General features: G+C 40.6%; 1 protein-coding gene across 6 annotated transcripts; it reads right to left on the minus strand.

Annotated features, from left to right (window-relative positions):
- Positions 1 to 5,185: 5,185 nt before the first annotated feature.
- Positions 5,186 to 27,121, minus strand: SPICE1 (spindle and centriole associated protein 1). 6 transcript variants are annotated; one of them, XM_064644510.1, is made up of 17 exons: positions 26,966 to 27,121; positions 26,466 to 26,513; positions 25,263 to 25,409; positions 21,538 to 21,640; positions 20,665 to 20,786; positions 19,018 to 19,103; positions 18,579 to 18,721; positions 18,218 to 18,355; positions 17,186 to 17,451; positions 15,443 to 15,574; positions 14,654 to 14,801; positions 12,385 to 12,612; positions 10,021 to 10,415; positions 8,573 to 8,744; positions 7,079 to 7,181; positions 6,659 to 6,746; positions 5,186 to 6,058 (listed from the first exon to the last, which is right to left on the minus strand). In XM_064644510.1, the coding sequence occupies exons 1-17, from the start codon at positions 27,047 to 27,049 to the stop codon at positions 6,005 to 6,007; spliced, it is 2,457 nt and encodes an 818-aa protein (XP_064500580.1). In that variant the 5' UTR covers positions 27,050 to 27,121; the 3' UTR covers positions 5,186 to 6,004. The 6 variants fall into 6 exon arrangements, with proteins under 6 accessions (XP_064500580.1, XP_064500583.1, XP_064500581.1 ...); XM_064644513.1 differs by lacking the exon at positions 12,385 to 12,612; XM_064644511.1 differs by lacking the exons at positions 26,466 to 26,513; positions 26,966 to 27,121 and adding an exon at positions 25,638 to 25,661.
- Positions 27,122 to 27,444: the final 323 nt, after the last annotated feature.

Raw genomic sequence — 27,444 nt, forward strand, 5'->3', positions numbered from 1 at the left:
GAAGGCAGCGAAACAGCACACCTGGCAGACTAAACCTGTCCCTCACTAATGGAAGGGGCACGATCATCACACACAGGTGCTTGGCTTAACCCTGAAATAGCAAACTAGAAGCAGATATGGTATGGAGATGTGGTAAAACATGAAACATAGAAAGAAAGCAGCAAAAGAGATCGGTGGGTCTCTCTTGTCCTCCAGATTTGCGACAGGAAACACAGAGTTTGAAGTGGTCAAGCAATACCCCTTTCACCTGGCAGCAGTTATTTGAAGACAAAAGCAGCTGCAGCTAAACCACCCATCAACACTGGCTTTGTGCAGACTTGCCCTTGCTATGGCTTCTGACCAGACATTCTTGCTTTCACCTCTTCCCTGCAGCTTTCCAGCCACCTGCTGCCACTTTCAGCTTTCTGCTGCTATATATATTCTTTTTAATCTCTCCTGAATCCTGCCTACATTTTCTGAAGGCAAGATGAAACTGGATTTTTTTCAAGCCAGCTTTTCTAAAGAAACAAGTGCTTTGTGATGCCAGGCCATTCATGTTTTTTGACCTTCCCTTCAGCCATATTTAAGACAGGAAAGTGATCTGAAAGACTAAGTTTCTGCATGCAAAAGATACCTGAGTTGGAAGGGACTCACAAGGATCATTGACCTCCAACTCCTGGCTCTGCACAGGACAGCCCCAAGAACTACACCATGTGACTGAGAGTGTTTTCCAAATGCTTCTTGAACTGGCAGGCTGGGTGCTGTGACCACCTAATACTTGTACTGAGAAGCAAACTGAGCCATTCCCTTTGCTACTGGGACCAAGAGAGACAGAAGGATATTATAGTAGGATATTTCATGGAGATGCAGCTGTTGTGGTGCTGTTAGGGGACATCTTGAAAAATGTGGCAGCACTTCAGAGGAAAACAGGTTGAATTTAGTTCTGCTGCTCACAGAAAAGCTAAAAATCATACAATTGAGGTGTGTGTGTGGGACAACAGATCCTGCAGCAGAGAGTGCCTGTGGGGTGAACGCTTACAGTATCAGAATGTGCCTTCTGGTGGGGTCACCAGAGACAGCATGCCAACACCAGTACAGCATCCCTGTGTGCAGCACCTTTTCACCTGCCCCATGGCCCCACAGGCTGAGCACAATCTTCAGAACAGGACTTTCCCTGCAGTACTAGAAAAAAACACGGCCTTGCTGCAGGGCAGTGAGAGCAGGGAATTGACTTAAATGAGGTTTGTGGCCAGTATGAGACTTGCAAAAGTGTATTTTTATGCATATACATATATATGTCTGTATGTGTATAAAGACATATAGAATCTGACTGTCTGAAGGAAATGGGAACAGGTTTGCAGGAAGACTGTGAGTCTAATGAGAGCCAGCATTTTGTTTCAGACAGGTACAGATCAGCCTGCTTATCACATTTGTTCCCAGACAGCAAAGCTTGAGCTGTTAAGCACACATCTGCACTCAGCATAGGCCTCCTGCTTCCTTGTTTGCTTGACTTGCCCCAGGCTCCTCTTCCCTCACACACCTCGCTCCTTTCTTGTGCCTAGCACCTTGCACCCACCTCTGTTCAATTTGTTGGCCAGAAAGCAGAACTGCATAAGGCAGTGGCAACCCAAACTCTGTTTTCCTCACTGTTGCTACTGAGACCTTCTGCTGAATTGAGGGGAAAAGAAAGAGGTGGAGGAAGAAAAACGAGTATTCAGATTTTTACTCAGATGTCCCAGCAAGGATTTAGGCTGCCTTGGATCCCTCTCTAAGTCCAAGACAGCTCATCCTAAGCACCTTACTCCTTATTCCTCCCTCAGAACCTCATCCAGGTGCTGTGTGGAAGGGCACAGAGGAGGCACAGATGGCACTCAGAGACAAAGGTCTCTTTGCTTTTCAAGCTGCTGCTGAAACTGCCTGGCAAACTCACTGGGCTGAAAAGAGGCACTTCCCCTTTTCCTCTTTGATGCCATCTCTGGATTGCACCCAGCAGCTCTCAAGAAGACAGGGTTAGACCAGAGGTTATGCCTAATTGTGATTAATGAAGTAACTATACTCCACAGCTGGGGGCAGGGGAGAAGCCCTGGCAGCTCTTCAGCTCCACCCTGCCCAGAGCTAGAGGTTCACTTCTCTGCAGAGAACAGTGGCTACTGCCACCTTGGCTGTAACCTGGAGCCAGGCACTTTTCCATGTGCTGCCTTCTCCTGCCTGCCCCATGCCTTCTTACTTGCCCGGAGGACTAGCTGGGTATGAAGCGAAGAGTGAGAATCACATTTATTTTCTGTGCTCAGAAGAAGCACTCCTGAGGCAATGCACTTACTTAGATGTCTAAGAACTGAAATACACGGAAAACATATATTAGTACTTCTATCTGTCTGTCATTAGCATAGAAAAGAGATTCTTTTCAGAGACTTCTAGGTTCTACTTTCACATTATGCAAAGCCCCTCTCCCATTAGCACCCCTACATTCAAAGGCCACAGAAAAAAAGACACAAGACCAGGACCCTTGCAAATCCTGCCAGGACAGGACCACATACAAGGCAGCTGTCAGGCTGGGGTGTGCTCACCTAAACAGCAGAAATGTAAACATCATGAGGATTTTTGATTACCACTTGTGCTTCTGAAGAGCAGGGGTGTCCCAGGACTCCTCTGTCTTGCATCCACTCAGGGGCATCATTCACAGCCCTGGGGCACCGTATCCCTGAGACCAGCTCACGGCTGAGGCAGTGTGGTGTTGGGACTCGGAAATATGGAAGAAAGCCTGATGATAAATGGCTGACCCACCCAGCAGGAAAGGCCTGACAATGAATGGCTTAATAAAATAGCTGTTTTAATGAGAAAGAATAATCTTCTGTCATTCCAGATGCTGTGGGAACCCCACGTTCATGAAAAAGCAGCATGTCAACCCTCAGGATCACATGTAGGTTTTACAATGGAATAGCTGCATCTATAGACACTGCAAATCAACATATGTTACATCACAGCTAATCTGAATATCCAGACACTGAATTCCTTCTCTCAGGAGGAGATAAAACTAAGTCCCTGAAGTTCCCCTTATTACATAAAACTCCTTATATCCTGTGTTCTTAAAGAAACAAGTTGCAGATAAAAGCATCCCAAACTTTGGCAAAAGCAAGGCACTCAGATACCATGGGGTTTAATTAGCCTCTGGTATTTAAACTCATTGCAATATACAAGAATTTCAGTCTCAGAAAAAGTATGGAAAGTTGTCATCACAGAGGTTCTTCAGGCTGTAAGAGAAGCCTCTTTGTTTCCAGTTAAAATGTCCCTGTCACCTCAGACCTGTAGGGCTACCTCACTATTGTTAGGGGTGGCCATCTCAACACCCACCTAGACAACATGAATCCAGAGTGCCAGATTGCCTTCTTTATGGAGCTGGCAGTTGGGAATAGCTAAAGGCTTCAGAGGAAAATAATCTTATTTGAGATTTTTCTGTTTAAAAACACCTTATGGACTTTGTCTGTGCTCCTAAAGTCTAATGTAAACCAAACATTAAAGGGTCAGACCTACAGAATTTTCAGTTTGCCTCTAGAAACTGGAACAAGTGGATATAAGCTTAAAAAAAGAAAGCAAGATCTCTTCTGGGCTTCATCTCTCTGCTCCTTACCCTCAGCTATTTATCAACCATTTAATATTTCAAAACCAAGGTTAAACCCAAACAAGGCAACACATTGCAGTTTCCTTCAAGTAACTGCAGAAGAATTAATGACTATGAAAGAGGAAACAGCTGAAAAGCCAAGAAAACCCCTTTGATTTTTCCCATTTCAAAAATATAAAGAAACTACTTGCCATCAAGTTTTTAGTTTAGAATTTTGTAATCAAAATACATACAGGAAACTTGCCCATGCTTTCCAAGGGAAACATTTTCGAAGTGAAACCAATTTCTGTATGGTACACCTGATAAAACAGGAGCATGAGAGAAAACAAAGGCTGCAGTTCTTCTCTTTACCTGTTCTACTATTGTGTTTACATTGGTCTGTGTCTAAACGTCCTTCTGCTGACATTTAAGACAAAAAGGAAGAACATGAAAGGCCTGGGGAAAAAAGAAAGTAAGGCAGTAAAGTGCTTTATCTTGCAAAATCAGAAAGTCATTGGCAATGAAACACTCTGCACTGATAAAGCACCAGATTATACCAGTGTTTATATGATTTATCACAACTGAAAACAAAAAAGCAACTGAAGCCCTAAAACTTTCTTCTACATCTGATATGAAAAATCAGATCTGTTACTTCTAGTGATATCTGAAGTTTATTGCTTGGACCAAAACAAACCAAAAACCAAGCCAACAAACCAACCAAAAAAACCCCCATGCAGTAAGAGTTTCTCAGACGCTTCCTTCAGCTTCACATGAGCTGTCAGCATTCCAGCAAACACACTTGCATGGCATCTCAGGGGCAGCTCGTTTTCAGCCGTGGAACACTGGGGTCTGCACCACAGAAAGCTGTTTACCCCCAGTCAGGGGCTGTGGAAGGTGACTAGAGATACCTGAGTGTGAGTGTCCCTCCCACCTAGAGACTTCCAAGTTAAAGAAACTAGATGGCTCAAAAGACTAATTCCAATCCTGTGTTCTAAAAGGAAATCTCAGACTAAATTATTATGGAGCATTTTTAGCAACCATGAGCAGAAGAAACAGGATTAAACTGTGGGTACTATGGTTATGTAGTCCCATCCCAACTTTGGCATTCGTCTCTCTGCATGAGTTGAGGGATTTCATCCCTCAACAGTTAAACAGTGAGTTTACCTGTTATTTCACAAAATACAGAAATATGAACCTTCTTCACTTCCCAAACACTGGAAAAATAAACTGGAAATGTCAATGAATATTTGAAAAGGTCCTCATTTGAATCCCACATTCTTTAGATTTTCTAAGTCTGTTTAAAAAACAACCCCTTTACCTCTTTACCAAAAAAAAAAAAAAGTGTATTTTCTTAATTCTCCTCAAAGTGTAATGATTGAAAGGACTGAGGACTGTCCCTTTTTAGTGCCCAACCCTGTCAATATCTTTAGAGGTAAATTTAACAGCTAAAAAAAGAAAAACATTCAAACAATTTTACTGAAAAATCTGTTTTTTGAGACTTGCAGATATTTTCTTTCCCAGACATGCAGATTATTTTCATTTTTAAAATCTCCATTATAAATGTTTTTGTCCAGGTTTACTACAAGGTAAGAAACAGATAAAGGAGCATTTTCTCACAATCAGAAGTTTTATTGTTAATCATTACTAATAAAATAATGACTACTTTAAAAACTCAAATAAAACCAATATAAAACCATGGTCATTAAAATATTATATACGCACATAGCAAATCAGCTTAATATCAGTTTTCTATTGTATCAAAGAGCACATACTTTAGTACCTAGCAAATAAAGAGTCTGATTTCAACTTCAAATAGTCACTTTATATTTACAAAAATATTAAATAAGATTTTTGAAAAGTAATCCTCAAGTCCAGATGTAAACTTAACTGCACAGAAAACAGAACTTTTGGGAGCTACTGTAAACCACAGAAGGAACAAATTCTTTCTGATGCAAATTCTTATCCATCAGAAACAGACTGACTTCCTAATCTCCAGGTTCCTTTTGAATGCCAAATACATTTTCTCAGTTTTTCTGGACTTTTTCATCCCCATATCTTGTACAAATAAATGCCCCAGAAGGTTTCACATGCCATTTCTAAAGCCTCCTGCCTTCAGTGTACCTAACACAGGTATCAGGTGCTGACTTATAATGCTACAGCAGCCTGAGTTTACAATCTTGTGAAAGGTGTATTTGGTGAAAAGGTGTAAGGTCACAGCAGTGTGTCCCATTTGGAAACTCATTCCCAGGACTTCCTACAGCGCTTTATATGGCACAAATACAGTAAGCATATTGACCTTTCCATACTAATGGCACTGACACAAAAGCACTTCAGAGTTAAACTGTACATCTGGAGAGGGGTATTATAACAACTCAATTGTGGTTCATAAAAAAAATTTAAAAATACGGGACTTAAGTGCAGCTCCCTTTACATAATGTGCATAGACAATGCAAACCATCCTTCTTCTTTTTGCTTTTCTACCTGCAAAAGAAGAAATCAGTTAAAATTTAAATATCATAAGTTTCCCACAGACTTGCTAGCCAACCAGTAAGATTGCTGTCTGCCATCAGCAACATGGAGGGAGTCACATCACCTACTTCAGGCACCTAGTTTAAGACACCTAGTTAAGAGACCTAGTTAAGAGCTTAAGAATTCCCAATTTCCCTTCTGGTGATGTATACTTTGCTGTCAGGACAGGGAGTCTTGGACCCTTTGTTTCTCTTTATCACTCCTAATTTAGGTTATTTTGGACACCAGGAGATAGGTTATTAATATGTTCTCACGCTTGCTTTCAAGCATATAAACAGATCTGTGACTGGATTACCAGACTGTACTACTGCCTAGAGTTCCCCATGAGAGCATCTCACTGCAAGCTATCCTTCTCTTTGCATGTCAGGAATCAGAAATCTAGGCTGGGGATATTTCTTCTTGCCCATTGTCCATAATCCAAACTGCCATGAATCAATTACTAACAGCCTCAGTAGATTTAAAGCAGGACAGAGCTCTCCCCCCTTCATCTATCTTGCTTTTTTCTTATATGACAGCATAATCAGATTTTCTGGCTGAATATTTCAGTCTCACCTTTGGTCTTTGGCTGACAGAAGTTAATTTCACACTTTCTGATGTGGCACTTGGGGGTGAACAAGGTTTGCTGGAGTCTCCTACAGACCTGGGGATATTCAAAATGAGACTGAAGGAGTTAAAAATGGAAATGACTACAAGAATCATATCTCAGATCGTGAGTTAGGATTCCTCATCAATAGTCTTCAACAACCCACGTCATCTGCATTGTGTCACATTGCAGATATTTTAAATACAAACAATGGAGGTTGTGAGAAAGCTATTGGACCTTTATCCCACTTCCACATAGTTTAATATGATAAGTCAGAGAAAATCCATGAAGCCAAAGAAAAACATGGCAGTTTTTCCACTGTGTTCAGTTTCTGCTGCATGGGTAATCAAGACACTACAAAAGTGAAATAGTGAAGGGTTGACTTTTACCTTCTTATACTGGTCATACTGGCAGAGGAATCTCCCTTATCCTTGGAGCTGTCCACACCAACTGCCACAGGAACAGACACTTCAACTGTCCTCCTTTCATTTTCTAGGCAATAAATAATAGCTTGATTCTGATGAGAACACAGCAACATTGCACAACAGTCATTTCACCTTCCCACTGAGGGAAGGGGCATCACATACCTCTTCGTAATTGCACAGAATATACAGACCAGAAATAAAACATCACATTAAACACCAACCTCATACCCACTTTCTGAAAATGACTGGCATTGAAATCAGATGCTCAGAGCAACTCTGGTCAATGTACACACAATATGGAGTGATTCTTCCACGGTTAAGTTTTCTGGGTTTTTTTTGGCAATCAGAGACTTAAAGAGTTCTGATTTCTCTACTTTGTTCCTTTAAGATTTTACTTATCATGCTGAATTGATATTACAACAGCCAAAGCAGCATTAAAAGTGTTATGATCCAACCCATGAGTCACTGCATATGCATGCATATGCACACACACATGGTCTCTCCTCCTCCTTCCCCTCTCCTCCAAGTCCTCCCCCCTTTATACACCATGTGGTTTCAGAAGAGGGAAAGGGTGGGTGTTCTAGACAGATCATGTGTATGGGGTCACGTGCAGTTCTGCCTGTAATGCTAATGACTCCATGAAAAGATAAAGCAGCCTTCACCCTCTGGAAAGTAATTTTGTTTGTAGTTACACATTGCAGCGAATCTATGAATCTTGAATCAAGATATTCCTTTAGCTAATTCACCTCTTCAGGTGACTGGAAGCTCCAGTTACTCCTTTCTATTACCACTGGCAGTGACTGAGCAAAGTAGTCTGATGGAAAGAGCACCCAAAAGACCAAAAACTAGAAGATGGTTGAGAACTAGATAACCACTTTGCCATGATTTTCAAAAGCCTGATATAAATACTTTGGTCTTTTTTACAAAAGATTCTGCATGATAGAGGACTGATTAAAAGCCTAGTGCTGCCCACCAGTGACTATCACAGAATCAATTAAGTTGGAAAAGACCTCAGAGATTGAGTCCCACCTATCATGGAACACCACCATGTCAACTAGACCATGGCACTGAGAGCCACGCCCAGTCTTTCCTTAAAGATGTCCAGGGACAGTGACTTCATCACCTTCCTGGGCCACCCTTGACAACCCTTTCTGTGAAGACATTCCTCCTAATATCCAAATACAGCAACTGCTCTTCAGACAAGAACATAGCAAAGAACAGATTTACCATGAAGCACAATACTTCCAGCAGACTAATTACTAAGAAACTAACTGTAGGAGAGGTTTAGCTGACATGTTTTAAGCTCTCTGAAGTAAGGAGTGTTTGTATGACACAGTCATTGACAGCAAGTGTACCTCTGACCACAACCACTCATCCAGTAAGATAAGGACACAAACTCTCAAAAGGAGAAAAACACTGTCTTACTAGTTTTTGTTTCCCCTGAAGCTGGGTACTTACCAGTATAATTCAGGGATGGAGGAAGAACAGGAGACAGCGTTGGAGGGACCATATCATCAGCAGCTAATTTCTGCTGGTCTATTAACTGCAACAGTTTATCACGTGCTTCTGTACTCTGGCGATTCAGCTCTGCTATTCTTTCCTCCAAGCTCTTTGATACCATGAGATGAGTCTACTTGGATAATGGGATAGTTACTTCCAGTGAGAAACTGGCAATTTGCACCACCAAGGAGAGCATACAATATATTTCAAGTACTGCTATGCATTTAATTTTCAAACTGAAAGTTAACATAATTATATAGCACCTCCCATGAAAAAATTGATTTTTTCCCTCCCTTTCGCTGTCCTGTATCTAAGTCCTTAATTGACTAGACATTACAATACCTTAAACTGATCTTTCAAATAGGAAAAACACAGCTATTGTCCATATAATTTAAGAAATAAGAAGAACAAATCCCAAAAAATCCCACCAAACATCCAACAATTTACCATAGTTAAGAAAATACTTAGTCAGAGACACGTATTCAGGAGGGTGTGGGGAAGCAAAAGCAGGTTTCTAGCAGAAGTGTCCTGGAACTCATCTTTAAGCTGTGTTTTCACCTGCTTTGACCTCTTCAACTCCCCCTCACTCATTGCTTCTACAAAAACACCACCTTCTAAAAGTTTACATGGTCTTGTACAACTAAATGCTGACTAAATATTACACAACATAACAAAATGTGGAAAATGACAACACTTTAAACATATGTTTATATGAGGAAATTTTGAGTCTTTAGGATCCTTAACTGAACAGTCAGCCACTGTGATGAACAAAAGTAAAGACAGAAGCAAGTGCAGGGATGTTTCTCTGTTAACTCCACTCACTTGGGTGTCACTGAATAACTGCTTAGTTGCAGGTTAAAGTTGTTCCATGTGAACTGAAGCCTTCAAGGTCTCTCTTTCCCAAAGATTTTGGGATTTTCCAAGAACAGGACTGATAAAACAGACCCAACAAGTACATACACTGTCGTCAAGTATTTGCAAGAGATGGACCTGCGCTAACTTTAGTCTCATGGGCTTCTGGATCACAGTAGCAAAAGAGGGGTATGATGTGGATTTAAATATGCATCTTAAAAGCTTGCCAAGAACCTGTGAGTTGGTGCAGTGCTTTCATTGTTAATATTATCCAAGCTACAAGAACAATATCTGATTACATTGCAACCACACCTCTTCTTGCAGAATTACCTTATCCTAAACCTATAAATGTGCTGCACACTTTTCAGCACTTGTATATAACAAAGGCTAATGTGAGAAATCTCCCTAGTGAATGACAAAAATCACAAGTCCCCAAGCAAACAAATTAGAAGAATAACAACTGACAAGAGGAAAGACACAAAAGCACCAGTAGGCCATGGGAAAGCAGATCAGCAAAAGGGGGATTCAGCCTTCCTCTTCTGCTAAATTCTCACCTGTCCTTGTGAAGAGTCTGGACTAGGATCTGCATTTTGTATCGGCTCTGGCTGATTTGGGCAGTCCCTTGTGTCTCCGGAGGCACCTCTGAATTTGCTCAGTTGAGCTTTGATTAGGGCATTCTGCCGTGTGAGCTCAGCTATCTGTCCCAGCAGATCACCACTTTGAAATAACTCTTCAGCTGTGCTGTTTTTTCTAGTGTTACCTTGGCAGGACAGGTTGATTTTCTTGTGGGAACCCTCCAAGCCTTTGTCTGCAGAAGGAATTGGTTGCCTTTGAGAGATGAGACAGTTTTCCTCAGTTGTGCTCTGTGCCTTCAGGGAGGAAGGTAAGCTCCTTTCCTTGCATGGGTCTCTTTCAGTGTTTTCAGGAGACTGAGAAATGGCTGTAAACACTATGAACAAGAAATAAGGGAACAGTAAGGACTGAGACACGGGATCCTCACTGAAGAAACTAACGGTGACTTTGTTGCAACACAGCACTAATAATCAAGAGGGAACTTGAATTGTAACATCTAGCCTGAATGGTGTTACCTTACTGATCAAAACCACTCTATGCAACATCATGCTGCAAGAACTCACCAGATTTAGTATCTCCTATTGCAAACAACCTTACATTTAAATGATTTAATTAGAGATTGAGAGAGAAGTCAGTGAGGAGAAAATAAATTGTTTTGAATTTCTTACCTGACAGATCAGATACTATTCCTTAGTTAGTCCTCCATTTTCCAAAATCCAGTTACCTTAACTGGTACTTATACTGGATTGTTGCCAAAATTTTCAGGATAATAAAACATTTTATCATAATAATAAACTAGATATTTAGTCAGCCCCCAGAAAGGGGAAGCACTGTGGCCAGCAAAAGTAGTTAGGTATTTTTTTGTGATCATCATCAGCAAACAGATAATGCACAACATAGACATGACTAAATAAGTTACAGCACTGTCAGCTGCTACATGCTAAGTCCAAGTTGAATTTTGTGATCAAACCCTGATTTTCTATGCTTTATATACCAAATAGCCCATTCCTTCCCAAGCTGTAGTTTTTGCCTCTTGAGCAGGGAACATTTAAAAAATTTACACTCAAGTGTGTTTTATGAATCACTGAGCATAAAGAAACATTCAATCAGTTTAATATTTGTTGAGCTGTTTAGCATCAGTCTTGAAAGAGCAACAATATATTTATCACATAGCTAAACTGTGGAGAAGTCCAGGAATATAGTTCTATATTCTTGTTTCTAATGACAGACAACATCTGACAGTTCTCAATGGGACTGAAACAAGACATTGCTCTTTGTAGAACAAGACCTTTAGTTCACTTCCTCCACATTTATTATGTACCTCCTCACAGCACAGCAGCCCACTAAATGCCTGAACCAGGTATAAACTTCCAATTGCCCTGCCAACTCCTTAAAAATCAAAAGGACTTTTGGTTATTTTTCTGACTTGAAAAAGGCTTACAAAGCAACACAGCTGAAAAGGCAGGGGAAAAGAGCAGGGAAAGCACAAACCCCCACTACTGTGCCCTACCTCCTGTCAGCAGCCATCAAACCAGCCATAGATATAACTATCTGCCTCTTAACAACAGCGTTATACAGGGCCTGGCATGTGGTTACAATGACAGTTGCAGGAGGAAACAGCTAATTTTGAGAGTCACAAAGGGTCCTCCCTTCTGCTCACTTCAAGAAGTTTAAATAAGAAATACCTTCTCTAATCCCTCCTGATGAACTTCCTTCTGCCCAACAACCAGAACTGAGCTACCAACCTATGAAACTCCTAAAGCCTATAGATACTGACATAAGATGGAGTTATCTGGTTATCTGGCAACACACAATTTCACCCAAAACTTCCTCAAACCTTTCCCATGTATTAAGTGAAACTCAGTAATGGAAACCTGCCCCCAAAGCCTTCTAAGAAACCCTTTGCTGGGAAGATTGGCTCAAAGCAGGAGTACACAGCCTACAGACATCCTGGTTTGTCTGCAACATGGGCTGCAGAAGCAGTGAATTTCCAGGCTTCAGTGGTCCCACCATTACAGGTGATGGAGGCTGGATTATACTATTGGCAGATGGAAATCTGAGATGATGTGCTGTCCATCATTGACAAATAGCTACAGCAGTCATACAGAAAAGTGACAATCAAAAACAGTACAAAATAAAAGTGTCAGTTTGAATTGCCACTGACAGGACTGCTGACCACAGATGGAAAACAGAAAGCCTGAAGGATATCTAGCAACAGGCACAGTAAGAAAAGAAATGTGTATATGGATGCAGCAGTCAGAAATTCCAGCTCTGGGGCCAATGTGCCCAAACATACAGATTCTTACAGACTCTGAAGTCTACTACTACAGCCAGACAGATCTCACCATTCTGGAGGGAAGACAATTCCTGACTGCTCTTCTGCTGGGGGGGTGACAACAGCACAGCTGGCTGGAAGATGTGAGCTGGCAGGTTTCTATCAGATCCCACACCACGTGAGGCACCTGATCCCAGGGTGGGAAACATGAAAGGAAGTTCTTCCTGGGGAAATTTCAGCATATTTTCCCTCTTGCCTGCCTCAATCCTGGGCTCAGAATAGGTCACATCAGGTTTTTCTAAAGAAAAAGACAAAGCAGGGATAAAACTTAAACAAATGAATAAAAAAATAGAGAAAAAAAACCAAGTTTAGTGCAATAGGAAGGTAGGGAAAAATCTCAGTAAGAACTCAGATACCCGAAAAGACAAGACTAGGTTTTGTTTCACACACAATTCTAACATACTTCTGATCCCCAGGTACAGAATTCTTTCACTCAAGCATATTACAAATCTTTACTGGCCATAACAGCATGAAAAGCTCTTACATGAAGCTAATATCTCAGGATATTAGTATGAGATCTGTTGGCAGCTCATGCTCAAGAGTTAGAGACACATGACTCGTGAAGAACAGATATCTGAGGTGCATTTGGTGACATTCTCTTGAGACAAAAAGACCTACACACTTGTCCTAATGCCTAAGTAGAAAACAATTCAAGGCTTTTTCAAGCTCTCTGATGACTTTTTACAATTGTATTCAAATAAGACATCTCTTCAATTAAAAAAAAAGTTATTCTCCTGTATTTAACTACAATTAGTTTGTGTGTATGTTGCCATCTATTTGGAACATACCAGAGGCACACAATGAAAAGCATGAAATTCAAGTTGTAGCGAGCTGAGATACCATAGTAATTTTAATATACTTATATGCACTGATCTGTTGATGCCAATTTTGCATTCTCCCTTCACAATTTTGCTCAGGACATTTGTATCAATAAGAGAAGTTAGTGGAAAATTAAGGAGAACATATCTGATCCCAAAATACAAAAATCACCTTCAATGACAAAGAGTCAGAAGAGGCTGCTTGCATAAAATACTGCTTATGGTTTACTTTACTCAGAATTTAAATTTAAAACCTGCCACCCACTATTCAATGACCCTGGCAAGAAATAAGGTCCTCCTGCTCTGCTTCACTTTCCTTTCTCCAGAGACCTGTGTTAGCTTACAAATGCTTTCTGTGCTAAAACTACCTAGCTCAAATGTTTCACATCCAGACAGATGCATTAAGGGTTCAAGAAATCTCCTTCTGAAGGAGGAGGAGAAAGAAATATTTTTGTACTTTAGGAAGCTTTCTTCCCAGGAAGATGGCTTTTCCTGAGAGCCAAGTAAGAAGATTTGAAAATTCTAGTCCTGCAGAAATGCTGAATGGTAACATTTATTTTTGTTTGTTTGTTTTTTCTGTGGGTTTTTTTTTGTTTTTTTTTTTTTTTTTTTTTAATGAGGGGTGCTTTTCTGACAGTTTGGATTTTATATTTTGGGGTGTGATTTCTTTTTACTTGCTTTTACAAAGCCTAGGTCAACCACAAAAAAAAGAAGTGACCTTGCATGTGGCTTCTTCCTGAGAAGAATATTCTTCCAGAAAGAAAGTTTTTAGCTATAAAAACATCCACAAACCCAACATTTAACTATGAAATACAAATAGCTCAGAGGAATCTTGGGATTCACAAGGATTTACTGACCTTGATAGCAAAACCAATTCATTTAAACAACCGATCAGGCAAACAACTGGGAGAAAACCCCATGGTGAAAGAAGGTTAAAAGTACAAGATGAATATTGTTTGGTTATTTTGGCCATCAAGGCTACTGGCTTAGCTTAGCCTGTCTCCATATCACTCAACTGGTCACTCACCTCTCACATAACATCACAAATACCAAGTCAGAGACCTCTGCCTGATCGCTTCTGGGCCTCAGCAGCTGCTGTTTTGTTCAGCAGCGACCTCCAGTGCCTTATGGAAGAACCAACCTCACAGTGTCAGGCTGCCTCAGCAACAGGAAGGCAACATCCTGATTCTGTTGCGTTTGGTTTCTTTGGTTGCCTAGGGTTTTTTTAAAACCCTCAGAATAAACCCGATTTTGTAAGACAACTTAATGGGGAAGGCTACTCCCCTCCTTTTGTGCTTGTGCTCACGGCAGAACCCGTGGCATATGGATTTACTGAAGCGAGATTCATGCTCATGCAAGAGGTATTTATGCAAGCAGACATCTATTAAATACCAGATTTTCCATCACAGGGATAAACTAGCCACAACTCCTGTTTCATCCTTCACACATGCATGTACACACCTTGGCTGTCTGCTGGACCTTTTCTTGCAATTCCAAAATGTTTAGAGCTTTGTTCTCTTTCAGGTTCTACCAAAGGGAGGCATTTAAATGCTTGTGTGAGAGACATCAGCTTTTCATCTGTTACTGTCATGTACTGCTGAAGCTTCTTCTAAAGGAGGAAGGAAAACAGATACAGAAATTTGTATTCTAGCAATGATTTAGAAAATCATATACCACAAGCAGCCCTGAGAAGTAATTTGGCCTCTTAAAAACACTGCGTGGTTCTGTAGCATTCCAGGGAGGTATTAAATAATATTGTCTCCATGTTTCTTGTTTATTTGTTTTCCCTTTTCCTAACTCATGACACCAATTCCTGTTTGAGGTTGCTCGATCGCTCAGTTTCCAAATGTAACCATTCACTGAATGGTTACATTCACCAATCTACCTTCACTGAAAACTGAAAAAAAGAAAACACACAGTATTACATCTAGTCACTCTGTTGCTCCAGTAGAGTTAACAGCATAGAACTGTGAAAGAAGATGCTTAAGCTTTTAGATAGATAAAGGAAAGTCCGGTTTCACTTTCTCAGGCCTTGAAGTTAAAATAAAGATAAACTACCAACCTTCCAAACATTCCTTCCCCGCATGTGCTATCATAATTCTCAGGCTCCTCTTTCAATTTTATCATTTTTTTCTGTTTATTGTTAAAATCTCTAGAATATGAGACAATGCATCTCAGCCTATACTTGGAACAGAACTCAGAATTCTATCAAGTCATCCTGATGGGTAAGAAGAGAGGAGGGCTCAGTACCTGCATAGTAATGTTTTCTTCCCTCACTAAAAGTACTTCTGCAGTCAGAGCATCAATCAGTTCTCTGTGTTCATTCAACATCTCCTCCTGCTGCTGCCTCATCACCTCTTTCTCATGAAGCTGCATTTCAGTCTAAAGAGGGAGAAAAAGTTAATATGGCATCGAACTGTAACAGCTCTTCCCCCTATTGCTAAATTGACTTCACTACTTTCATGACAAAACCCAATTGTCAGGGCTTGAGAACTGTCAGAGAGCTTACTGTTTTTTCTTTGTTACTCCAGAACACTGTACAGAATTCTACACATCCTTGTTCTCCTGCCTTTACAACTTTCACAGGCTGTAACTACAACCATTGTCTCTCTGCATAGATACAATTTCTCAAGCGACTGAATCTTCACCAGTAATCAAATAACTCCACGTGTGCTAATGCTTGTCAGTATCCCATGCTACTTGTGCCTAGTCTTTAGTTTCCCTTATTCATTAATGAAGACAAATTTGACTAAATAAAGGAGAGAGTACTTGCTTTCTAATGTTTCCCATCAGAGAAAAACTTCTAGAGGGTTTCAATTATTTTATTTTTTTAAAGAAGGCAAAAAAAGTTTATTTGTTAAGTAATCTACTTGAACATGAGGCAAACAACCTTACTGTAAAGAACTTCTTGCCCTCAAAAGACATTAATAATCTATTAGGGTAGACCACTGCAGTAGTCTGGTCTCTTGTACAAGACACACAATAGTCTCTTCCACTTCTAACTGATAAATGGAATACATAACTGCCACTTTTTGGACCACCATAACTAAATAAGGCTACAAATCCACATAAACACATCAGAATTAGCAGATGGAACCCTTCCCCAGATGGATGCTTGCACTTACTCAAAGGAATCCCTGAATAAGAGAAATACATCCCATCTCCAAAACATAAGAGACCCTGAAAAGCAACTGAGGTATTTTTTTTTGCTGCCAGACAAAATTAGAGCATGAGCTGCCTACAACATACCTTGAATTATTTTCTGCTGGCATTGGGACCAAAAGTGAAAAAACATTAGGATTTAGATAACATGCTCTGCTGCACCTATTAAAGAGTGCAGGAACTGTCATAATCCAGTTTAAAATGTCACATAGGCCAAATGAATCTGTGAGACACTGCTGCATCTTGATAGCTCTGGGGTACAGATGAAATAAAGCATACTTTTTTTTCCCTTTTTAAAAAATAAGTTCTATATGGCTTATAGGTAGTGTTTATGGAATTCCATTAATTCCCAACTGTGCACTGCTACAGTGAGCACTTCAGATCATTCTTCCTTAAGGCAGGGTTGCTGTTATGGATAGAAAGAGAGCTAAGAAAACCCACAAAGAAAACTGGGGATTTGGGTCCACTGCTCTAGTGACAATAGTGTTGCTTTTGGGAGGCAAAGGAAGACAAGAAATTTGTAAACAAGGCTGTAGTTAATATCCTGCTACAAGTCTGAACATATTTAAATAACAAATTTTAAATTATTTCAATTGGTATTTTCTTCTATTAGACACTGAGAGACTAACTCCTCCATTTTCAATCCGGATACCAGTTTCTAACAAACTAAAAGTTTTAATTCCTAATTGCAAGCAAATCAAGTAATAAGCAATAATAATCAGAGGTCAATGTAAAATGATTGGGAGCCAGAAAAGACCAAAGTTCACATCTGTAAAGTAACTTTATACCCTTCTTCATTCACTTTACAGAAGCAATTCTAAGTTTTCTCACCTCTTTGAGGTATCTCATCAAACGACATAGAGCGTTCACCAGTGACAATGTAAACCCAGAGAGGCCTTCACTTCCCTCTTTTTTTTGAACCTCACGACCTGTACATCGCTCATATTCCTCCAATTCATGCTCCACTTCATGTATCATGTGGTTGAGAACATCTAGGCTGGATTTCTTGTCCCTCTGAAGGTCAATGGGGTTTAAATTAACTGGAGAATCATCTCTCCTCTGTCTTGCAGAGTTCTGTGCAGCTTGCTTTCTTTTCACTGAGAGGGGGAAAAAAGTGTCATTGGAATTTCAACTTGTATAGAAAGCTTTGCAGTACCAATGAAATTACACTGTTTATTGAAGTAAATCAAAGGAAAGGCCCTCTCTTCCCATAAGGGAAATGGACCATCAAAGAATGTCCCCAGTCATTCCAGCAATTTTCAGATAATCAAAAAATACATCTTCTGCCACGCCATTAGTACCTCTCAAGTATGACTGACTGGTGCTTTCATCTTGGATATCTGTCTGTACTTTCCTCTTTCCTAGTCAAAAGCATGGAAACAATTTGCTGGTGAAAAATAAGCTGCTTTCTCATATTCAGTAAGCAACTCTTTTACAACAATGCTTTCATGTTACAGCTTGTATCTGTGTCAGTCCCCACACACAAACATGTAGAAGATGCAGACTGAAATGTATCACAAGTCTGTGCAGCACAGAGTACAAAGCTGTATCAGAACTAGAAAAGCCCCACACAGGAGAGAACTCCATGACCTGCAAGGTAATGGATAGCATCAAAGGGCCACATTTATGTTCCCAGATTCCTATGGGCTTGGCTTTGCCAATGAACATGCAGAACACAGGGGAATACACTAGGTAAGGAGCTGTGGAACGTCCACCCTTAGACATCCTCAAGATGCAAGAGCCCCCTTATCAAACTTTGGCATTAGCCCTGCAATGACTTCCAAAGATCCCTTCCAACCTGTACTTTCCTATGACATTAAGGACCTTGGCCCAAAGGGTATATTATTTTTAAAAGTACTGAACTCTTTGCTGCAATTTGCTTTTGTTTCCTGGAGTTTGGGTTCAGCACTTGTCTCACACTGTCAGTGGAGTCTACAGTTTCTTCATCTTCATTCTGAAGTCTTGAATGGGTTCTCTTGATTACACTGGTAGCATTGAGGGCTGATTTAACACAAAACAAAACAAAAAACACATATGTAAAACACTTCAGGCATGTTATGTGAAGTAATTTTATCAGAAGAGCCAGCTTTTTAGTCTGGAAATTCATCTGAGCCAAATTAGCATACATCTCTGCCTCTCAGCCCCCACACACAAAAGGAATTCCTGACAGGATCCTGTGAACAGCCTCACAACCCTCAAGAGGCTGTGATGTGGCAAATCCAACCTGACTGATCCAGTGATGGAGAAACAGTTGTTGGAGTCAAAGGCACATTTGATTCCTGTGATAAGGTGGGTTTTCTCATATGCTTTTCGGCCCACAACTGAGAATTCACTGAGGAATTTTCTTGTCTCAATAACTGAAGTAGCCTACATTGAAATCAAGCAAAACAGTGAATTTTAACAGGACAATAGTATGATTTTAAATAAACTGTTCAGTCTAGATAGAGCTTCTAAAATTATCTGCAATTGCTCAGGTGAGTTCCCTGCTCATGTTCATTCCCAGCCTGAATGTTACAACAAGGCCTGTCCTAGAAATTTGAGATAAGGAAAGGACAAAGGGAAACAGAAAAGCCAACTTAACTATACCCATGCAACACCCTCTTAACTCCATCTATTTCCAGTGATAAGCAGGCAGAAACCGGAATGGATGGATTTGTACTGACCTGTCAGAATTGATGCTGGATTTGAAACCTAAAGAATTAGGGAGTCCATCTTCTAATAATGCTTCCTCTTCATCTTCATTAAGAGCCTTTCAGGAGACAACAAAGAAAACAAAAGGGACTTCAGAAAAATTGTTTCAAGAAAAAACAAAAACACTCGTTTCAGTCTCCAAAACAAAATTTAAGGAAGAACATACACATTAAAAAAAACCCAACCAAATTCACACCCCTTTGTGGGAAGTTTTGGGGCACTTTAGCACCTAAGAAATATTGATACTGACAATTATCTCTGAAAATAACTCAGCAAGTTATTAACCAATATTTTCTTTGGATGACTTACATTAAATAAGAAAGATCACACAAACTGGAGGATAAAATAAAAGTTGTAAAGACTGTATCAAAACACATACAGAGATATAACAGGCAGAACATGGAAAACGCAACTTAAATCATAGCATTTGTAAACTTTCATCCAGCTGACATTATAAGGTAAACAACCTTGTAATGAGACCTTACATTTTTTGTAAGAATGTAAGAAAATTACATTTATCTTCTGTGTGTAAAATGCAACCTGACCAAAATACAATCCTGTGGACCTCATTTATATGAAAACTTAAGCAACCAAATTTGGAATTAGGGTTCCTCAAACTACCAGGTTTCTGAACTTCTACGTAGTTAAAGGCTATCTGGTGAAACCTATGATTTTCATAGGCACATAAGAAAAACTCACAGAAGCTTGCCAGACAACTATCAATACATGTTTCTTTTTAAAATTTCAGCCTATCTTGCAGGATGCATCCAGTGATACAGCTTCCAAAGATGCTGCAGTTAATTCTCATATTAAAAAAAACCAAACAACAAAACCCCATAGAAACAAATACCACACTGAAATACATGACAGAAGTATTACAACTCAAATTATAAATATTTGTGAAGGATAGTACGAAACAGGAGTAGAGAAACATGAGAATATGATACCATCACTTTTGCTACCACAAAGCCCTTTTGGTCTTTATTAGTGAGCTGTCTTCTGGGAGCATCATATGCCTGTTCTCAAACCACAGTGAGTATTCCCGGTACAGCTTATGTTACGAAAAGAAAACAGAACACAGAGGCTATCTAAATGAAATTTTAAAGAAATTTAAACAATTTAAAAACTTTTTAAACAAATCTGAATAGATGCAGAATAATGGAAAGTATTAAAAGTTAAACTTGTAGGACTAATCAAGGCTATGGAGTGAACTGGTCCCCATATATGCAGACATAATGGGTAAATCAGAGACATATTTTGAAATGTAGCAATTAGTTAAGTAATACAGGAGTTCTTCTCTTAGACTGTAATTACTTTGTTCTCTTCCTGATAATTCCAGAATTTAAAAGGGAGGACACGCTACAATGAGAAAGCTTCTACAAGACATATGATGTTTGTTTCTCATATCTGCAGGTTAAGAAATCAAAAAATCATGATTCCCAGAGTCTCACAAAACAAACTCACCTCTGTTTAACTTTGTCTTCTGTGAATGTCATCAACATGGTATAAAACACACAAACCCCAGGTTTAGGTCTCCTTGGAAACTCTACCTTTGAATATTCTTACTTCATGCAAACAAAAAAAGCCATAGGGTATGTATGGAACAAAATATACATTACCTGGGAATCCATGACAGATTCACTAAGGATGGAAAGCTGATTGGGAGGATCACATTTTTGTACAATGGGTCCTTGAGATGATTCTAGGTCACAGTTAGGAGCCATTGTTACATTAGGGAAACCTAAAGGAATTAGATAACACAGGGAAGAACACAGAGGACTTGGTCCATACTCATGTCTCGAGACTTTGTATGGAAATGTAAGTTCCTGTACTCTGCACAAAAAGGGTCACAGGGATGTTATGTTGCTTTAAACAACAACCAAAGACCAACCATAGAGTTATCTTAACCCACTTGGCCATGTACCGGGCTTTTGTCCTCCTCACCTGTGTAAATACACTTGTGCAGAAGCAGCATGCAGGATTAAACAGTTATTAAGAACAAAAGAGAATGGCAGCCTACAGAGAAATATCCTTAAGATTTCGTGTGCAAACAGCCAGTCCTGCTTTCCAGCAGCACAAGGATTCACAAGCCAAGCTAAGAATAGGAAAAGCCTCAATCAGCAATTGCTGATAAATCTTTAACAATGTCCAAGAGCAGGCAGTCAGCTCATGTAGCAATGAGAACCAGAACTAGTGTTGTGCATAGGCCAGTAGCTTGGCTGTCGAATGGTAAGTCTGAGGTGTTCCACACTATACGATGTGAAATTCCACAGTGGACCAATACAGTGGAATAACCACCCATGGGTCACTCTGCCCTGCCACGGGAGGTGTTATCCTCATCTGTGTTCCATCCAACATGAACAGGATAAATTGTACTACATTAGACGATGAGATGAAAGCAGTTAGAAAGAATACTCTGCAAAGGAAGACTATTTATGAAAAGCAAGGAGAGAACCTTAGAAATACTACCACGTATAGATGAGATGATCTACCTGTTCGTGTGCGAGGAGCATCCCCAAACAAGTCTTTTGCCACAGCAATAACCTGATCAGATCGATCCAATACATCTTGCAAATGGTATTGATCAGACAGAATCTGAAATTATAGTGTATAAGGAAACACTTCACACTGAGCAGATTGATTTTTCCTTTTTTTTTGTGTATTGTTCTTCTAACAGTTATTGAGGGAACAGCTGACATGACAACATTCGCAATGTTGGTACTGTGTAATTAGATCCTAATTAAGATAGATCAGAAAACCATACTGCATTCTGAGTCACTAGAATTCACACTGTTTTTCTGAAAAATTAAACAGTTATTACTTCTGGGGTACTGACTCTTTCTCTTTAGAGCCAATTCTCTCATTCCCTTCTCCCTTCTCCTCCCAGCCTGACACAAACAAGAAGCTGGGTGTTTATGATACACTTATCAAAACACAGACATATCTGGCAATAAAAAAAAAAAAAAATCAGTGTGCACTCTCAAATCATTTGATCTCAGTGTTGTTGAGTCATAGAACACTTATCTACATCTGACATCCAAAAAAAATGGATCATTAGAAACAAAGCAATTCAGGCAGACTTGTTTCATTCAGCCTTGACTCCTGAAAATCCTACCTAAGACTTAAGCCATATACCACCCAAAAAGTTTCAACAGACATAAACACAGCTGACTGCATCTGGAAGACATTTTGGGAATCTCCACACATTTCTCACAAGACACAGCTTCTGTATTCAAAGTCTCTCTCCCCCAGTGTCTGAAGTCCATTGCAAAAGCTGAGTCCTAAGGAAGGAGGTCTTGAAGTGCAAAGCAAGAGGCCTCCAGCTACTCTGAGCCAAATGGAGCTGACTGGGGATGTGGCTTCGTGAGCAGAACACAATTCACAACTCCTCACTAACTCCTCAAGTTATTCACAAAGCTGGAAATGGAAAACCAGTAAAATTATAACCCTCAACCTGCAGAGAGGATAGTTATTCCTAAACACCAGAGAGGAGACCAGACATATAAATGACCTCCACTTCATCATGGTTCATCAAATTGATCCAGGGAGACTGCAAGTACTTTAGAAGATCCCACAAAAAAGTCAGGCTCACATATGCCCTCCTACTCAAAATTTAAGAACTGAGTGACAATTTTTGCTCCTCCAGGAATCATAAGAGAGACTGTTTTGCAAGAGTTTCAGAGCATCCGATGCCATTATCTCCACAGAGTTTCTTTCAGGGTCCATTGGTAAGTTTGCTGGTTTACATTCAGCCTCATACAAAAAATTCTAGGCAGTGGCATTTCACTTGTTTCTCCCCAACCCCCTATTTTACTACACACTTTGTTATGTCAAGAAGTTTCCCTACATATCCGGTTTCCACGTCTTTCTACTTTTCTTTTGAGCTTGAATTACTCTGCAATAAATTAGACTTCTCCTCATAATTTATTTAGCAAATCAGTGAATATTCATCTTTCAATCATCTCACATGATCTACTTTTCCAGATCACTATTCAGTTTTCACATTTGATACTAACTAAATCTAGTCTTTCCATTTAGCCATCTGATGTCAAAACAATGCAGGCTTTAGACAAAGCTATGCCAGACCTGCAGAAGAAAAAGAATATAGAAAGAAAAAAGGGAAGAAAGAGTTTATGTGATCCCTTTCCCTAAGGCAATTAAAACTAAATTGATGTGTATAATCAGAGAAAAATTACCCTGATTAATTTGTTTTCAACCTCCCTACATTAGAACCTTTTCAGCATCAGCAGGTTCCTAAGCTTTGCCCTCCTGCTGAACATGTTATGAACATTTCTAGAGCTTTTCTCCCAAGGTAGATTAGCTCGCCCTTGCTTGTGATCAGAAGAAAAAATTATATCAGCTTGTAAACCCCTCTAGGCCCATTTACATGCCCTCAGCAAACTGGAACAAAGTACACTATCTGGTGAAATTGTTATCACCTATGAATTTTAGTAAAAATCATTTTTGCTCCTGTTTCAGATTGTTATCAAAGATAAATAAAATGGACTAATCCTAAAATCTCCCCACTACAATAATCCATTCACCATTACCCTTTGGTGCAATACACTGACATTATTTAAAAAATAAGTCGTTACAGGACCCATCAGTGTGGCACCTAAACATTCACAGCCCGCAGTTACAGAGGTGAACTTATTATTTTATCATTCAGATTTTCAGGCAGAAAAGTCATCAGAATAATAAAATTTTGCTTGTCCATTTTATAACTTTTGCTCTTTTTCTCTTCAACCTACAACTACAAGAGAAACCACACTAGTAGCAGCACTTTCATAGCTTTTGTCTCTGAGTCTTTGGCAGTTGAGCAGGATTCAAGGGGCTTGGGAAGTTACACTCACAGCAGTAACTAAAAAGATCACCAAGGAAACAGAGACAAGGAGATAATTCACAGTGGTTCTGCTCCACTGGGAGACACAGAGTCCCCCTAGTTACTCTGAATAACAGGATCTGGCAATTAACAAGATTTAAGCTAAGGACAGGTCAAAATGGTAACTCTCTTCCATCTGTTTTATTTTTCTCTACGCACAAGAAGCTGCCAGTGTTTCAAACAGCAACAGCCAGATGGTTTTCATCTTGCCTGGAATCATTTCCTTTTGTCTTCCTATCTGGAAGCATCTTTTCTCTAATTGAGAAGTAGACACAGCCTATACCGAATAAAGTAATCTTTTAAATTATAAAGGTAAAGCCATTCAGGAGGAATTGAGATTTGTGCACTCTCATCAGAAACAAAAACAAATATAGAAGACTATTTCCTAAACGTGAGTTTCACAAAGCCACAGAATAGGTAGTCCAGCCAAATCTTAGAGAGGGTGCTGTAATGCATCTTTGTGATACATAATTTGCTTCTGCATGGAAGTCTTATTGAAACTAGCCTGCTATTACATCAGTGAAATTCATATAGAAGTCCACAGGTCTTTTGAATACTCTGCTGAAATGCATTTGGCAGGAAAGTATGAAAGTAACGAAAGTCAAAATTAAAGTTTGAGGTTTAATTAGCACAATATCCTTAACACAAAAATTCTACCATGATTGCAGAGAAACAAGGGTCAAATAGGGAACTAGGCGGTGATCTTCAGTTCTACGTACTTTGATTTGTTTCTATCTATGGCTGAATGTTCTCAGAGATCAGAAACAGACTTCTGAAAAATTACAAAAGATGAAACAAAGAGGAGGTTTGTGATGGTTAATCCACTGCACATTTATAGGACTACGAGATCATGTTTAACTGCCAGGCGAACATTGTTCATCATCATTCTTTACCTATAATTCTCAGTTTCTTCAGATACAGCGGTCTGAAAGCTAATTTTCAGATTAGTTTTCATAACATATGGCAAAGAGTGACCTGCCACGTGAAACAAAGGAGATTTACCACTGAAATACCTTTTCAGACAATGACAGCTACTCACTCTGTTGGCTAGGCTTAAATTTACTGCTACAGTTCAATATTCAAAAGCAAATTAAATAATATATTTTCAGTCAGAGTGCTTTAGAATGCTGAGAGAACAAGCTTGTTGATTGTCAGATGACAAGCTTGTCAGTCATAGCTCCAATCACTACATGTGTGCAGCACAGTGTGTCTGCTGCATACATGACATCAAATTATCCAACAAGAGGAGCAAACATTGCCGTATGTGCAAGAGCAGTTTTCCAATACTGCTGCAAATCACCCACAGCAGGCTGGAAGTACAGATTCAGCTCTCACCTCACGCATCAGAGTCAATTTCATTTTCTCCAAGGAATCAGCATCCAGTTGCTTTTGCTTCTTCCATTTTCTGTTCAGTGCTTTCTCTTGCAGTTCCAGATGTGCCAGTGCTTTGTTTTTTGATTTGTGTATTTCACGGCGACGCAGCTACGCAAACATAAAGGAAACAATTTCAAGACAAGAGACAATCTAAAGCAAAATTTGCAGGCTAATGCTAACAAGCTCCTCTTGATTTTAACATTCATGCATGGAATATTATTTATGTTAGTTTCATGGTAACACTAAGGACAGTCTCATAAACATCCACAGGTGTAAAATGCCATCAGTATCAGCCAGACTTAGAGCAGCTCCAAAGGCAAATGGGGAAAGTCTCACCATTTCCATCTGCCTTACACCACTGACTCAGCAAGAGTTTCTTCAGCTGTAAAGGGAGGGAAAACCCAAACACTACAACCTATAAAATGCATAAAAAGACATAAAGCATTTTCCTGTTTTAACACTGTTGGGTCACCACAGATATTCTCTCTCTTCTTCTAACAATGAGATATATAAAAAGATAACAGTCTAAATCCAAATTAAAGAAATTAAATGTGAGGTGCTTGCTAAAGTCTCTGGAAGCTACCAAGTCAAACATTTATAGAATCAAGTTTCTATTGTGCCCATCTGTCTTGACTTCCCTGCCAAAATTTATAAGCAACAATAGCTCATACTGCCTATTCCATCCTGGTAATTAGTGCTATCAAGAAATATTAAATGTAATGCACATATTTTGCAATGAACAGATCCTTTAGCATAAAGAAATTATACTTAAATTGTTTAAATGAAAATTGTTTTCAGAACTGGAGAGATTCCTCAGATAAAGCACTTCTTTCAGTCCTTCCAGCAGAGACTTAACTTCAACCAGTCGACTGAGCTTTTATGTATTTACGTTTTTATACATTTATGATAGCATACAGTTCACTGAAACAAAAACTATGGCTACTGCTTCCCAAAAGGAATAGAAAACAGAAGAACACCAACTGCCAGACCTGGGGATGCTCAATATCATAAAGAACTAACACTAAAGAGCCAACATGTTCAGAAGCTTAAAAGGGAGATCAAACAGAAAATATCCCTGTAAGTGTGGTAAACACTTATTTATGTCAGACAGGCAGCTAAATGTCCTTGCAACAGGGAAAGAGAGGTGGTTGCTGTCAAACTTACAATATCCTCAGCAGTTGCACGGTGCACTGTCAAGTCATGGACGGTACTCTGTGAACAGGAACCAGGGAATTCAACAAAAGTCATAACTGAGGACAAACCGTTTGGGTTTTAAGTTTCGTTAAAAAAATCCCCAAACAACCCAACTTCTAAATTACAATTTAATCAGCATAACACTATTCAGCGGTGCATCCCTACGGCGCTGGGGAGCATTCCACCCCCGGCGGGAGCCAGCCAGCACAAACGGCACCGCCCCCAAGCCCCGGTGCGCTCTACCCCCGGAGAGGGAGGAGGCCTGGCATCCAGCAGGGCCATGGAAGCCAGCGGGGACATGTCCCCCCCGCACACGGCGTGTCCGCCCGCCCAAACCCACACGCAGCCCGGGGATCTCCACGGGCGAGCCCCTACGAGGGCAGTGGCCCCCGGGGGCCCCCCCAGCCGTGGGGACGGAGGCTCCCCGGCCCTCCTCCCAGCCGAGGCCGCCGGCAGCAGGGAGCACTTACATCCCAGTCCCGCTTAGCCGCCGCCGCCTTCCTGGAGCCCTTCCTGCCGGCGGCGCGGGGCCGCGGCCCGCGCAGCACCGACATCACCGCCCAGGGAAGGGGCGGGAGCGGCGCCGCGGCCGGGTCCGGTTCTATTCCCCGTTCTCCCCGCCCCTGGGAGGAGCGCGGCCTCCCCTCCGCCCTCCGCCCTCCCCCGCCCGCCCCTCGGGCCGCGCTCCCGCCGCCGGCCCCGCCACGCGAGGGGGCAGTGCCCGTGCCCGCGGCTCCCTCTGTTCTCGGGCTTTCTGTGAGGAAGCAGCCTCTGCCCCCGCCCTCCCTCAGGGCTGCACACGGGTGTCCCCCCCGCCCTCTGGAAGTACAGGGCAGTGCCTGGGCAGCTCCAGCCAGCTCCGCGGGGAGATGCACGTGAGCTGCTCCTGGCACTGTCACTGCACGTGTCTTCCATCTCTCCTCGCCTTAATTTTTGCACTTGCTCATTT

Source organism: Pseudopipra pipra, chromosome 2 (assembly GCF_036250125.1).
Source record: "Pseudopipra pipra isolate bDixPip1 chromosome 2, bDixPip1.hap1, whole genome shotgun sequence".
NCBI classification, from domain to species: Eukaryota; Metazoa; Chordata; class Aves; order Passeriformes; family Pipridae; genus Pseudopipra; species Pseudopipra pipra.